Source organism: Grus americana, chromosome Z (assembly GCF_028858705.1).
Source record: "Grus americana isolate bGruAme1 chromosome Z, bGruAme1.mat, whole genome shotgun sequence".
Taxonomy (NCBI): domain Eukaryota; kingdom Metazoa; phylum Chordata; class Aves; order Gruiformes; family Gruidae; genus Grus; species Grus americana.
In genome coordinates, this window is record NC_072891.1 from 11,666,789 (window position 1) to 11,682,276 (window position 15,488).

Consider the following 15,488-nt stretch of genomic DNA (forward strand, 5'->3'; position numbering starts at 1 on the left):
GTGATGTGCTTGGAGAGTTGTATCAAGAATGATGTAACCATACAATAGGTAGGAAGACAAGTCTAAAGTCAAATTTTGGAAAAAAACCCTGAGTCTAAGCCCAAAATCACGTGTGTTTTAGTCTCATATCTCACACTGTAGTCATGGACCAGCAGGTTGCTGTGGTGCTAGAGTGAACAAAGACGACTGGCAGAAAGGTATTCATGCTGTTGAAGCTTGGCAGGACGAAGAGATGGATATGGACAGGTGGCACTAGGGACTGGTGGTGCAGAATTGGTCAGCTGAAAATTCAGGATCGCAGCGCAGGCAAACGCTGGCTCCTCAGTCCTCTTAGAATCACAGAAAAGGAATCAATTTTATTCTTTTCAAGGAGGATTTTGAAGAAAAGCAGTGCAGTAGAAGGAACTGTCTGTGCAAGCCCTTGAGAGGTGGCTTGGGAGAAAGCATTGAGATGCTTTTGGGAAAACTTAACAAGTAGTTTAAAAGGAGGGATTGTGGGCTGATCAGAGGTGGGAGTCAGCTACTGAAAGATGGTAGTGTGGATGTAGGCTGTAAAGGGCCGTGAGGGCAAAGACACGGAGCATACATTTCTTGTGAGAGAGAAAGAGGAGCGGTGGTCTAGGGAGATGATCTCTGCAGAAACGTAGCTCTGAGTATGGCAAGTGCTTTAGCAGCACAGGTGCCTGGGAGGGGTTGTGTTGGGGACGTATTTGTGTTATACAGGGAGGAACTGCATTTTCTCGACATAGCCTGGGTACAGAAACATAACAGAACCTGGCAGGAGGAAGAGGCTCGGCAGCAGGTAGATATCCATGGGTCACTTCAGTGGACTGTGCTCAGGAAGGCAATACAAATGAGGAAACAGTTGCCTTCTGAAAGAGAAGTGTCATGAATTTCTCCAAGCTGGAGATCAGCGAAGACTGCAGCTCCTGTGTAGCTTGTTTGAATTTGCTTGTGACTCACACTGTCGAGCTCTAAAGAATTTGATTCTTTCTACTCTTGTCTCTTAGGGGATGTAGTGTAACATGTTGGTATTGCCGTTGTTTATATTCAAGAATTAACAGATTTGCTCTCCTTGATTTGTTTCCTGCAAAGATGAAATCTGGACTGTCGTATGTTAAATGGAAAGGCCATAAGAGATTGCTCTATTTTTATTGCTGTGACAACCGAAAAGTCTTTAACAAATGGAAGTGTTAATTGGAGCTACAGAAATAAACTCCAGAGCCCCAACAGTCAACCAGAAAGAACCCTGCATGCTGCCAAAATCCTGTGTTGTCAAGATTTTGTGGCTCTATAGGTGCTTCATCCTCAAAACTATTGCATACTGCAAACATCCTTTGTAAGACCCTCATGTGCCTGATGCAGTAATAGTGGTAAATTCAGACCTAACTGCTTTTGTTTCCTTCCTTACAGAGCATGAGAAACACAGAATGTGTAAAAGTGCAGACTATATGAATTTACACTTCAAAGTGAAGTGGCTGTACAATGAATATGTTCGTGATCTGCCTGCCTTCAAGGGAAAAGTGCCTGAATATCCAGCGTGAGTGTGTTATGTCTCCTTTAGTAAATTCCCACTATGCCTCTCCTTATGTTACCTTGAGGGTAGTCATTTGGTTTTCCTGTGGTTGCCTTCGTGATAAACCATTTCTTCACTCCTGATTTTCTGTGTTTATGTGCATGTTTGTGCCCTCTGGTGTTCTGTGCTGCTGTCCCTGACACAATTCAATCCCTTATTGTATACTATCTTCCAAGATCTTAAAAGCTTTAGCAATGGCATGGACAGTCTTTAAGCCACTTTGTGCCTGCAGCGTGGGCTTTGGGCAATTCTTGAACAGCAGATTTCTGGACGTATGTATTCTTGTGTTAATAGATACAACTTTATCTGTATGTACTGTATGTATGTCTATATATGTGTGTATGAATGTCATATGTATACACACACAACAGGATTTGTAAGTAAAGATAATGTTTTCTTTTTTTGGTAAGACCAGGTGGTTTGGTTGGAAACATCAGATAAGCTGTCGCTCTTAATCTCTAAGCAATTGTTTGCAACTTTTATTTAACTTCACAAGAGCAGCAGTACTGAAGAAGGTTTATGAGCCCAAAATGTTGTCTGAGCAACCTGGAGAGCATACCATAGCTAGAGTCCCACACTTGGCCTAATGCAAAAGGAGGTGTGCTGTTTCTGGCTGGTGTTTAACAGTGTTTCAGAGGTTTTCAGTGATGGTTGCTCCACATCTCCTTCAAGCAGCATTTTTTCCCTGTGCTTCACTGTTACCCCTCCACTGGGTTTTGGGGGTTTAATATACTCCTCTTTTTCCCCTCCAAATCTTTCTTGCTTCGGTTTGAACTTGTTATATCCTGTCCTACCAGCCTGGGTGTGGAGAACAAATTGTTCCTGTTTTACAAGAGTAAAATGCTTTTCTCCTGTCCCTTCCCGGTCTTCTGCTGGTTCCTGTTTGTTCCTAGCTTTCCTTGTAAGTGAGGTTTACTCACTTCTCTCCAGCTGGTGTGTGTCTGAACATGTAACATCCAGACTTAAAAACTGATGTTTCATCTAGGCCTTGCCTTGCATTTCCTTGCAGACAGTGCTGCAGCTCTTGCACGTTGGGGATGATAGCAGCCTTTTTTTTTTTCCCCTTTCTTCAATGATATCGTTGACTAGTGATGCTTCCAGTGGGCCACAGGCCAGCCCCCAGGCACCCTTAACAGATTGTCCTACCTAGCTGTTCTTCCCATCCTGTATAGGACTGTTCACTGCTGTCTAAATGCAGCACTTTGCACTTGCCCCTCTTGAAAAAAAAGAAAAAAAATCTCACCTTAACTGTGTTTCCAGTTTGACATTTTGAATTCTCTTCCCATCCTGCGGTGCACACAGTCCCTCAAGGCTGGTGCTAGCTGCATACTAATAAGACTTGAGGCAGTTGGCATAATTGCTCAGCTTGGGCTATGGGCCTGGCTTAACAAATCAGGTCAGTGAGAGGCATTAACTCAGTCAATAGGGTGCTGCAGTGACAGTCTTGGAAGCCCTGTTCTCTTTGCTGTGCCGCTGAGTCAGTGCAGTCTCAGGCAAGCCATCATATATTCTTAGTCTCTCTTTTTTTTCCTGTGTAATCAGGATAATGATGCTTGGTTTCATTCTGCAGTCTTTTGCAGACTGTTCTGCTCTGCTGGCCTTTGTGGTAGAGCTTCAGCGCTCATGTACCTTTGCAGCCGCTGGCTGTTACTACTCCACTCTTGTATTTTAGTACAATAGCCACGTTGTCAGACCCAGGTGATGTTTATTTCAACCATAACCTTCACCTGTCATGAAATATTCCCTTGGTGTCAATTACAGCAATGTGCTCTTGTCCTTTGATTTGCTCCATCACAGGTATTTTTAGTCTTGAAGCTTTCTTAAACAAGAGTCCACGCATTGGGTTTGCACATCAGTAAACTCTTTAGATGAAACTAAATTGCTGCTGTCCAGAGAACAGCTGAGTTGTCTGTCTACTCAACAGACAAGAGGCTATCTACAAACTCACTTTTTGTGTTGAAACTATGAGAAACCATATTTCTGACAGCCTTGAGATATGATTGAAAAAGTGAAGACTCCAAAGTATTACAGCTGAAGTTTTTATGCCTCCCTTAGTTTCTGAAATTCAGCAGCAGTTTCTTAAACTGAAGTCACAACATAGCTGGGAGTGGATCTTCAAAACTTCCTCTCTTCACTTTTTAGCTGCCAGCTAAAAGCTGTGAAGTGTAATTTTCAAAAAAAAAACCACCTTAGCTTTTTAGATGTGTGAAGAAGTGTTCTTTGTTCTGTTTTAATACTGATGTTAGCATGCAGCCAGTTTTGTAGCTGTACTGGAGACTACCTCCACTCTGGTGGGGGAAAGCATTCCTTCCTTTGAAATCCTGTCATATTCTTCTGGCACACATCATCACACATAGTATTTACTTCTTTTACTGTTGGAAACCCTGCCTGCCTTCTTGCTTCTGTGCTCGCCAAGGGCCACAGGATATTCACGTGGGTACCCACATGCATCAACACAGCAAAAGAACAAGATTAATTCACCTGTAAAGCCTGAGACCACAGGAGCCAGGTTCATGGCCAAGCTGAAATTGCATCCTTTTGTGTTATGTTTACTGTTGTGCAACCAACACACAAAGCACCGCTCCCTTTCCCAGCAGGCAGGACTGAGGCATATTCTGGGTAAACCTCATTTGCAGAGGTTGGTTGTGCCATCTTGAGTCAGGCTGAGCCGACCCCTGCAAGCACAGAATGTCTCTGAAGCAGCACCACAAGCCTCTGCCTCGTGTGCTGGTGCATGAATCCTTACAGTGTTTGACTCTAGATCAATAATTGAAGTGGATGAGGAAGAAGATATTTGCCCTATAACAACATTTTGAAGCTATTTCTCTGTGGAATCAGATAATTTTTATCAGTTTCTCTGCTAGATAATTTTGAATATCGTTTTGGATGTGTTGCCTTTGTAGTCCCCAGAGTTCTCCCTCACTTGCTCAGCAGCCCAAGACCTGATAGTAAAAGACTGTAAGGGGTATTTGGCCTAAGATAACTCTAGGTTTGTGTTACAGCTCAAAGCATGTTTTGGTCCTGAATGTGCCCAGGGACTTGGAAGTATTTATAGATTATTTATATCTCTTGTGTTTTCCTGGCAGCCAATAAAAGACAAAGTTGAGGCTGGCTTTGGAAATGTAGTTACAGTATTTCCTGACCTGACCTAAGTGATTCACTTTGCACTTGAATATTCATCTTAAACCTCTTTCTGGAGGTAAAGCTTTTTTTAATGGGAGGAGAACAAACACACCACCCCTATTCCCCACTCAGCAGTACCTTTTTTCTTGCCACTTTTATTTAGACAATTTGGTAAGACAGTAAAATACCTATGCACTTGATTTTGTATATCAACATAGGGTAGCCATAAAAACAAGCAGTGACTGTTCTCAACAGTGAAAGGCCCTTTTGTATGGATATGAGGCAATAACTAAGGATGAATGATAATCAAGAAGTTGTTCTACTTCTCAGAGTGAAAATTGTGGCTTCTGGCATAAACAGGTAATCCTCACTGTACATGGACCTACGACATGTGAAGCAGTCAGCAACTTGCAGCCTGGAAACTCTGGAAGAGGTGGAAGATGTGTAGTTGCTTTCTTGTAAACTGCCTGAGTTATCATCTAAGGATAGAACTGTAACTTTAAAACACACTATTGTAATTTAAAACAAATGTTGAAAGCTCAAGAAACTTGCAGCAAACTCCCAAATATGCTGACTTTTAGGAGCCTGGAATGCCATTGAAAAGGAATTTTTCCAGAACGCAGGAAGTGCATATGTCTGTGATAATGTTCTACTGCCACTGTCTGTGTTAAATAGGGCTGCATAGACAGGTTGATGTTGGCATTTAACGCTGTGTCAGTTACAATTTCCAATATTAGCATTGATGTGCTTTCTATTTCAAAGTGTAGAGAGTATTTAAGGCTATCTAGTATGCTCTGTGAATTTGCTCTTGATCTCCCTCTCATGTCTGGCACATGCTTTCATGTTCTTTGCAAACTCAGCCCATAATTAGCACAATCTCTATGAATGCAGCTGCGTGTTTAGAGGAGGCTGTACTCTGTGAAGCTCATACAATAATCTTTTGTATGGACTGAAATCACACATGGACACTTTTTTCCCTTATTTGTGAATGCTGTTTAGTAATATTTGAAATTAAGATTTGCTTCAGCTGTGATATGTTGGCACTTGCACTCACAAATCCTAAACAGACATTTAAATATAGCTGTAAGTGCTATGTTGTTGCTTAAACACAGACACACATACCCACTCCATTTTTGTATTACGTAGGTATGTCCCACAGAGCAGAGAACAGAGCGATGACCAGCTGTAAGATCCAGTCACTGAAGCTGCTTCTCACCTTGCCTATTTGGCCAAGGTGGGGTTGTGTAGAAGCCTTTAGTTCAGCGCAGGAGGTATCTCCAGATACTGCCTAATGTAAGGCATCTCCCTGAGATACAGCAGTGGCTGTTTCAGCAGCTTCTTGGGTTCTGCTCTACCATTTAGCTTATCCTCCAAAGTGAGAAGAAGGAACAGAGACAAACTTTGCTGTCCTGCTTCCAGGACCTGCCTGTTTTAGGGATTTGACCATGCTCCAAGGCTGTTGGTCCAGCACTTAACATGAAATAAGTTTGTGATTCTTTAAAAGAAAACAATGAAGAGCTGCTTACAGGGCTGGCCAGCTTCCCGCAAACCCCAGCAGATGTGCCATGGTATCACCAGAGGTTAATCATACTCAAGCATCGTCACAGTGAGATCAGCAGCCCAAAGAAATGGGAGGGTATTCCAGAGAAGGCTTGGGGAAGGGGAGAGCAGAACTACAGTGGAGAAGACTTTTAGCCTTGATTCTCCCTTCTGGCACTGCAGAAGTATGTCTGTATCTGCAGATAAAGTAGCTGAAGGGCCCTGGAAAACAGGTGCTGCTTTTCCTCCCCTTATACTCATTTGCAACTCTTATGTGAAGGATGGTGGACCCAAATGAGCAGCAGGACACTCTCTCTGAGCATGTAGAGATAGCGGTATTGGGGGTCTCCTTTGACCTATCTGGCACGTGGGGGAAAGGAGAAGAAAAGACAAAGTGCTCTGAGATGATGCAAAGTTAGAGGTGGTGCTCAAGAGGGAAAAAGAGGAAGATACAAAGAAAGGGGAAAAAAAAGGGGAGAAGGGCAAAACCAGCACAGGACCAGCAATCTGCAGAGGCTGGGCTGGGCTGTGTCCTGCTTGTCCAGACCAAGCGATGGTACAGCCCCTGCTCACTGGTAGCTTGCGTTTAGGTACTAGTATTTTTGGGAACTTTGGCTGCATGCACAGATAACAGCATTCAGAAATCTAACAGTGGGAAGTTTTCACAAGGGGTGCCCTGTTTCTTGCTTTAACTTGCTGTCTTTCCTGTCCTTCCTGCAGGTGGTTTGAGCAGTTTGTGATGCAGTGGCTGGATGAAAATGAAGATGTTTCCTTAGAATTCCTGCACGGTGCTCTGGAGAGAGATAAAAAAGATGGGGTACGTAGGTCACTCTGAGTGGAGGACTTGGCGCGGCATCCTTCAGTGCCCAGAACTGAACAACAACACTGTAAATTCAGCAGTCATACAAACAGAGGATGCAGCCCTTTTCACTTGCTAAACAACTGGGAAACTCATTTATTTTAGGACTTTTCTCTACAGGTCACAGAGTTGTTTAATAGCAAGGTGCATATCATTCATTTATGTCTGTTCTGTCCTGCTGCTGTTAATCTGTCAGCCAGTAGCTTGGTGCTCTGTCATCTCTCTGTGTTTGTGAGATGTATCTGAAATATAAGGCGTTTTGAATGTACTTAGTCATGCAGTGAGAATGTGACCTTAATCCACTGACAGAGTAATCTTATTCTTAATTTGCTGAGTATTCCAGATGGAGAGCAAAAGCTTTCCCATTTGTTCAGTGACTGTTGGCACTGTAGCCTATGATGCTAATGTAAGCATTCTCTTTAATGTCTTAATTTTAAGAAAAAATCTAAAAGAATCCTCTTCATTCTCTTTAACCCTTTAACTGACAGGGAGGCTGTGCATTTCAGTAAGGGTCTTAGCATTATATTGCATTTCTTTGATGCTTGTCATGTCGTAGTTGGTAAAGGACAGTAAACGTATAACCCAACAGAATTGGCTATTTAGCTCCTCTGTGCCTTTTGGAGACCTTTTGACTAATTCTGTGGAAGATGTAGGTTTTGGTAAAGTTGTCCTGTCTCCAACACGGCAGAGGATGAAGACACCCATGAAATGTTTGTATTTCAGATCTTTCCATTTGAAAATGACTCACTGTACTTCTGTTTTAGTTCCAGCAAACATCCGAGCATGCTCTGTTCTCTTGCTCAGTGGTGGACGTCTTCACCCAGCTCAACCAGAGTTTTGAGATCATTAAGAAGCTGGAGTGCCCTGACCCGATGATTGTTGCTCATTATAATAGGAGGTTCGCTAAGGTAACACCCTCAACATCCAACTGTTTATCTTCCCTTAGTGGGATGCAAAACAGTATCATGGCTTTTCATTTTATTGCTTGAAGTTCTCCTGGAGTGATACAAGACAAGTAAACAGTGCTCACATCTTGTCTTTGCAGACTATTGGGAAAGTATTGATGCAGTATGCTGACATCGTCTCCAAGAGCTTCCAGTCTTACTGTTCCAAGGAGAAACTGGTGAGTTATGCTGAGTTTCTCTTCTGCCCTGAGGAATCACAAAATTGTCCTCATAAAAACAAGTTTCTTGCATTGCACCTGACCATGTTGGTGGTGTAAATATTTTCAATATTGTTTTTTGTCATCATTCCTACACTTTTGTGGATTGAATTCTGTATTGGCAATAAAATAAAACTGGGTCCTGATGGCGCTCTGCAGAGCTTGGGGGCTCCTGAAATTAACTTCCACTCTGCTTGTCTGGGTTATGTGTCACAGAGGTGATTAAAAAAAAACCCCTAAAGCATGGGCACAAGTTGCTCTGTAAATCTGATACTCAGCAGCGCTCTTGGTTTACTGTTGTCTCCACCTAATTACCTTGCTGTTTAATTCTGAATTGAGTAAAATTCTCTGTATTACCCTTGGTCAGTTTTGCTATCTCCAGCAGCTGTACTGGGGATGTAACTGCAGAAGAAAGAGTCTATTGCTCACGCTGCCCCTGACTGTTGCACCCAAGCTTGGCCTGGCAGGACCCAGATGTGTCTCTGAACGCAGCTTTGGCTGGCAGTTCCCCTTGTGATCTGGGATGTACACCTTTCACAGCAGTACATTGGAGCATTAGCAGGCTGAAGGTGACATAGCTTGGACACTTACAGAGCATGGCAGGAGCTGCAGAGAGTTGGGCCGTGCCCTGACACTGATTTCTTGTCAGCTCGTTCTCTGTGATAAAGCTGAGGCAGAACATACGGCATCAGAGATCTCCCTGATCTGAGGTTTCTGGAACTGGCCATCCCATTTCAAGGTGGAGAAAAAATGACTCATCTTTTTTTAGGTTTGAGTGCTGAAATCTGTGCATGCCCTGTCTCCTATTGGACTCTGAGATCTGATGGTACTTGGGGAAGGGTGCTGAGGCACAGACTGTACCATTGGTGAAAATGTGTTGGCATCCTGAGCAGTAACAGGCACCCACTTTTGTCCCTTCAGCCCTGCATCCTGATGAATAACATCCAACAGCTGAGGGTGCAGCTAGAGAAGATGTTTGAAGCCATGGGTGGTAAAGAGGTAAGAGCACTAAGAGACTGAGTATTACTCATTCCAGCTGCACTATTACTAGATTACTTGCGTCATACTAGTTCTTGAAGACTGCAGTCATAAGGAGAGCTCCATGACATAATAAGTGTAAGGGGACAGCCATGCCTGAAGACTTTTCAATGAAATTTGTCATTCTTAGGAGCGAATATTTTGAAGCACGGAATAGCATGGAGGAAGAAAGCTCATGTGGGCTGGATGTGGGCATGGCTGGTGGCTTCACAGTTCTGAAGACAGATAGATTTGAGAACTATTGACATCAAATCATTTTATGTGGCATATAAATGCGAGACAGTACTTTTGGCACTAAATATCCAATATCTAGTATATTGCAGACATGCAAATAAGAGTTCTGTAATCATGCTTTGTTGGACATTCAGATGTGTCCATGAATACAAATATCTTAGTTTTTGTTCTTTGCTCTGAGATGGCCATTTTTACAGATACAAGATTTTCCTCCCCCAGATCACTGTTTCTGTTCTGATATAATCTGTGTATCTTTTTTTTTCCTCTTCTTTTTTCATTGCTTTTCAAGATTCAGGAAGATGAAGAAAAGCCTGCTGCTGATGATGTTAGGAAAAAATTATTTTCAAAGACTAAGTGCATTCTCGGTGGTTGTGTTGTGGTAGAACCTGTGCTATGACCTATATGCCAAGAGAAAAGTCAGCTTTGCTGATGGGCAGCTCAGTTTTTGCCTGTATTGCTGTTTCAAATCTTTCTTGTACTCAGTGGCAGAATTCTATGAAGTGGCAAAAATCTCAACAAATAGATTTACCCCATGAGGCAAGGAAAACTACTGTCATTCTTTCGCATGTGGTCTCAACAACTGTAATTTCTGAGCCCTACATCAAGAACTAGAATTATATGCTCCCAGCTGTAATACCAATGGTAGCTAAGTGCTCTTTTTTCAGGAAGAAATAAACTTGTAATGAAATGTTTCTGTAGTGGTTTGTAAAGTTTTAATCCATGTGCACTTAATTTCCCTTAAGGAATCAATTTGCTATTTTTTTCAATAGTGGTGGCCATGAAGTAGGGTTTCCCTATATTTCAGATTGAAAACACAATCTGCAAATTGAAAATACCACCTGACAGTGTGTTAAATAGGGGGAGAAAAAAAGTATTTACTAAGACTGTCAGCTACTTTTCCTAGCTTAGACCTCTTTTCTGCATTCTGCCCTTTAAAACCTTCCTCAGGAGTACAGGTAAAGTAGAACAGAGGTGATCGAGCCACTATTTCCCCTACACTGTGGAATCAAAAGAAAAAAAAGGGAGAGGAATCCAGAGCAACCCTGTGAGCAATAAAACGCACAGGAAGAAACCAAACGAACATTCTAGAAGCTGGGTTTTGGAAGGGGTTTTTTTTGTCTTTTCTTTTCAAATGCTGCTTGTCCACTTCATTAGGCTGCCACTGATCACCAGAAATAAATTGTGTTGTGTTAGGTGCCTGCATTATTTGCTATCCCCAGGGGTTTCCCTCTTGGTGACTATGTAGTACTTTGCTTCTTGACTTGAAACCTGCCAGATCCTCTGTTTTGCTAGAGTAAACAAGGTCTTGTCCTAGTTTGAGTAGCCTTTTTTTCTGATGTAGATTGAACCTGGCTAGTGAGTAACAACTGGTGAGACAACAGCTTGGAAAATAGAACATGTAGACAAACATGCTGCTGGAAATACAGTATGGGTTTTATCCTCTCCTTCAGCAACGGCAGTTCTTACTTTCTGTGACAGGTTTGATTTACGTTCATCTATACATCACACAGTAGCTTGAACAAATGTAAGCATTGTCCTGACGTCTTTACCCAGAAAGGAACTGCTTCCTTGGGGGAATAAGAAAGTAGCATAGTTCTATGTCCTGGTCATCTTGAACTGCTCACCTTTTTGTGTTCTCAAAGATACTGAGACCTAGGAACCAAATATTCATTGTTCCTGTGGCAGGTATGTTAGAAGTACCATGTGTGAAGCCAGAACTTGGGGATTGGTTTCAGTTACTGTGTACTTGTGGCTTCTTCTGCTTCTGATTTATAGATCCATCTCCATCCACAGCTGTAGCACTGCACAACTCCAGAAAGCTTTGAAATCCTGGGCTACCTAGTGCTCTTCGCCAGTGGGTGCAAGATATGCTCCTATGGAAATCCACATCACTCATTCCCTCTTGCAGCAAGAGAAACAAAGGGACAGGGCTCACCCACATTCACCCTGCAGTGTAATGGCATAACATGGAACAGAAGTGCTTGCCTAGTACTATTTCTTGAGATTAGGCTCCTTGATATAGTGCCTTCCTTTATTCCCCCCCCCCCCCCCAAATGAGGAACAGTACCTTTGCCCCCACTTCTTTTATTCTTTTTCCAACTATAGTACTCAGAAGGCGTAAAATAGGGCAAAAATTGCCCAGCATCTCTGGGTTTAATATGTTGACATGATGTGGTCTGTGAACATTACTAGTCAGAAACAATAAAGACAGCAGCAGAGCTTTAGAGAGCATTGTGTGGAGGGATTGTCTTGAGTCTGTGCTTCAGATCTCAAGGCATATTTATATATATACACACATATATACACACACATACAGAAAGAAGTATCTTAAATGATTTTTAGGATTTATAATTAATACTTTTATTTCCCTTCTGAGCTGCATTGATCTCAGAGGGTCAAAACAGCTTCACTGTGGCTCAGCAGTATTTTCAGACATTCATTCCTGAAGCATGTTTTGGAAAGGCAGCATTTATGGACTGGCAGGTAGCATTAAAAGCAAAATGAACTGTGGAATTGGAGTGAGTCCTGGACAGAAATTGAGTACATGAATACTTTTTGAAACCTTTGATTCTTCTGAATCATCTCCAGTACACCCACAAAATGGAGATTGTAATTTAGCTCTGTTCTAAAGAGGGCTATGTAGATTCATTGGTAGCATTTGCTTGAACATGGCCCTTTTTATTTAATTGTTCATACATTATTTAATAAAACCTAATATGTCATGCATTTTCTACCCACCTCTGCAATTTTTCTGCAGACTTCAGCCTGCTCTGTGCACTGTCCCTGACACCAGAATAAGCCTTTTTCATTTTGCTTGGGACTCCATTATTTTGCTTAGCTTTTCATGATTTATGAACTCATGGCACTGAAATTAAAAAGTGCTGTACTGCATTGCCCACTGCTGGAGTCTAGATGTGCTGTGGAAGCCTAGTTTAAAATCTTTCTGCACTTTTTTCCCCCAAAGTCAAGCATGTGGAGTGAGTATCAGAGACAAGCACTGCCTAGGGAACCCAAAGAATTAGCTGCTGAGTAGAAGCAGATTGTCATCATACAATTTTCATGCCTTCGGTTTTAAGCTAATCTGTACAATTAATGTGTCAGGAAACTCTCTTAATGCTCAGCCAGGGTTAGCCCACATTTTAAATACTAACTTAGCCACCTGAATAACAAATTGCAGGACAGCTTAGAACCAGCTGAGACTCGCTAGGAATGTTCTCAAAGGATTTGCAGTATCTACTGGTTGCTCCTCTTTAGCATCCCACGTGCCATAGCTAAGGCCACACTCGTATTTGAGAAGCTAGCAGCTGTTGTTTGGATTCAGTGTTCCAGGTTGCTTACTCTTGAATCCTGTAGGAAAATGGGGAGATGCACAAAAATTCGGTGCAGGTGAGTCCCTAAAGGGAGGTTGGATCTGTGGAGCTCCCGCCCCACAGTCACGTCTACTGAGAGGAGCTCCCAGGGGCTAGGGCAGAGAGGCAGAACAAAAATCAGCAACTTCAAGCTGGAGCCATATAAGCTCTGTGACTTTTATAAAGCTGAAATAGGGTAGCAGGGCAAAATTCTCTAGCTATCTGCTGCACATATAGTCTCGACTATGGACCTATGGCCACGTCAGCCATAATTTCCACTGGAATTGGAGCACTTGCTCAGAGATCAGAAGCCACCTTGCTGTGGGTACTGTCCCATGTTGTGCACAGAGAACTTTTCATTAGCTTTCTTCCTCTGAATCATCTCTGACGTATGACAGTGACCCAACTTCCTAACACTGTTTTCTGCTTTACCAGCCAGATTTATTGTGCAGTCCAAGTAGCATTTCCTGCTATCAGTGATAGCTGATGTGCTTAGAATTCATTGGCTGAGCAGCAGCAGCAAAATGTACGCAGTTTTATTTGAGTACTGTTATCAGTGCTTCACCATATTGGCAAAGAATAGTTTGCAGTTGTACCACATGCTACAGGGACTCTGTAAGTGGTACATAATTTATATATGTGAAACAGTAGTACACACCTACCAGTGTCTTCCTAATGGAATTAAATCACAGTCAGGTAATTCCCTGAAATTTGCTTTCAAATCAAAGTGTTCCAATACCTTAGCATTAACGAACAGTAATGTATTATGTGGACTCCTCCTTCCATAGTAGGAGCCGCTCAGAAGAAACAGCTTTTGTATGATGACAGAGGTGGATAATGAACGAGAGTGCTTGTCACCAGGGTTTGGCTTCCTGAGTGTGATGCTGGGCATGTCAAAGTTAAATCTGGGCAAGTCTGGCCAGTTGCACCCAGAGAGCTGTGACCTGATGTTCTGGAGGAGAGTGAGTTCCTCACCACAGATAATGGAGCTCATCCCCTTGGCAAAGCATTGTTCCAGCTGTCCCTTCTTGCAGTACAGGGCTGGCAATCAACCTTTCTTCTGCTTCCAAGAAAATGGGTTTGCAGTCAAGAAGTGCAATAGTAAGGGGAAGCTTAGAGGTAGTTGGCGAGCTCTCCATGTCACCTCACAGTAAAAGAAGGCATTAATTGCATGATTCATGAACCAGGGCAGAAAGTTGCTGATCCTGACCTCAAACATCCTGTAGACCTGTAACACAGGCATCTGGTAGCTTATAAAGTAGTAGAAGTAAATAGTGAGGAACAGATATCCTGTGCCAAATTTTTCTGGCTTTTTTTTCTAACTGGAAAAGCAGTTACTTGAAATGGTTTGATGAATCATGAAATGGTCGTGCCTCAAATCTACCAGAAGTGGCCAAAATCAGAGAACTGTTCAGTGCCATTAATTGTAGGTAGCAAACTAGCCAGCCTGTGACTCATTGTGCCTTTACACAGTAGAAGGAGAGAAGAATTAATGTAGGGGCAAGACAAACCACCAACAACACATGCTGGGTTTGTTTTGTTACCTACAAGTTTGGCTAGAATGACTGCCAGTTGGCATGACATTAGCTTCCTTCTGCCTTCATAGAACAAGGGTGTTATAAAGGTAATAGGAATATAAATTCACTTTAATAAAGGAAAAATAATCAGAGCTAGCAATGCCTAAAGTTATAAGGCTTAAGTAATCATAATTTGCTTGTTGATTTGGGGGTTTTAAAATTATTTTTAAAATTCTGGTCCAGGAGTTTCATTAGCACCAGTTCAAATGCCTAATAGAGTCAGTTTTCCATGCCAGCTTACAACAGGAAAATGAACGGATCAGATTCCAAATCCCTTAAGGCTTGGCTTTCTCTGACAGATGCTGAGGAATATGAAGAGGGCTTCAGCACTGAATATAGAAGTGGGAACTCCTGTCATGTTCAAAACCAGTATAGCTGCATGTGTGGATATACTGTAAAAATCTAAACTGATTTTTAACCACTCACTGTAGTGGCATCTGGCTCATTACATTTGTAAATAGATACTCTGCCTTAGAGGCAAGGGCTGAAGCTCTGAATGCCAAACACAAACATTTCTGGAAGGTTTTTGTTTTACAAGCAGCTTGCCTGCCTGCATACAAAGGCAAATCTGTTATACAAGTTACTTTTTAAGAGTAAGTGATCCCAAAGCATTCCCCGTGTGTAGTTATGTATACACACAGGTACGTTGCTCAGAAGTGGCTCTTTAAGGCTGGAGGGATGGCTACAGCTGGAATACAGGGCACTGTTGAATGTAAAAACAGGTGGTTTTGGGCTGATAATAATGGAGCAAGCACTTTCTTACAGCATGTGCCAAGGTGTCAGCAGCGTCCATGCAGTGCTTGGGGTGCTTTTTTTGTGTTTGTTTTGTGAAGTCTCCTCTGAACAGTTATATACAAAAAAGCTATCTAGCTCTGTGTAAGAGTAGATCTATTTGTCCTCAATACCCAAGTCTGAGATCATGCTTTCCAAAAGTAATCTGTGCACAACAGTTCCTGCCATGGTACTGTGGCCAGATTTTCAAAATAGCTGGGGTCCAGTCTTCGGAGAGCAGCAGCTGGGTCAATCTTCA

At 42.4% G+C, this 15,488-nt stretch overlaps 1 protein-coding gene across 6 annotated transcripts in view; it reads left to right on the plus strand.

Moving 5' to 3' along the window:
* The window catches only part of UNC13B (unc-13 homolog B), a 218,773-nt gene that overhangs the window by 173,847 nt on the left and 29,438 nt on the right, over positions 1 to 15,488 (plus strand). For all 6 annotated transcript variants that reach the window (XM_054810171.1, XM_054810172.1, XM_054810167.1 and 3 more), the window contains 5 exons: positions 1,414 to 1,540; positions 6,959 to 7,055; positions 7,862 to 8,005; positions 8,143 to 8,220; positions 9,181 to 9,258. In XM_054810171.1, coding sequence (XP_054666146.1) covers positions 1,414 to 1,540; positions 6,959 to 7,055; positions 7,862 to 8,005; positions 8,143 to 8,220; positions 9,181 to 9,258 — 524 coding nt within the window. The remainder of the gene's footprint in view (positions 1 to 1,413; positions 1,541 to 6,958; positions 7,056 to 7,861; positions 8,006 to 8,142; positions 8,221 to 9,180; positions 9,259 to 15,488) is intronic.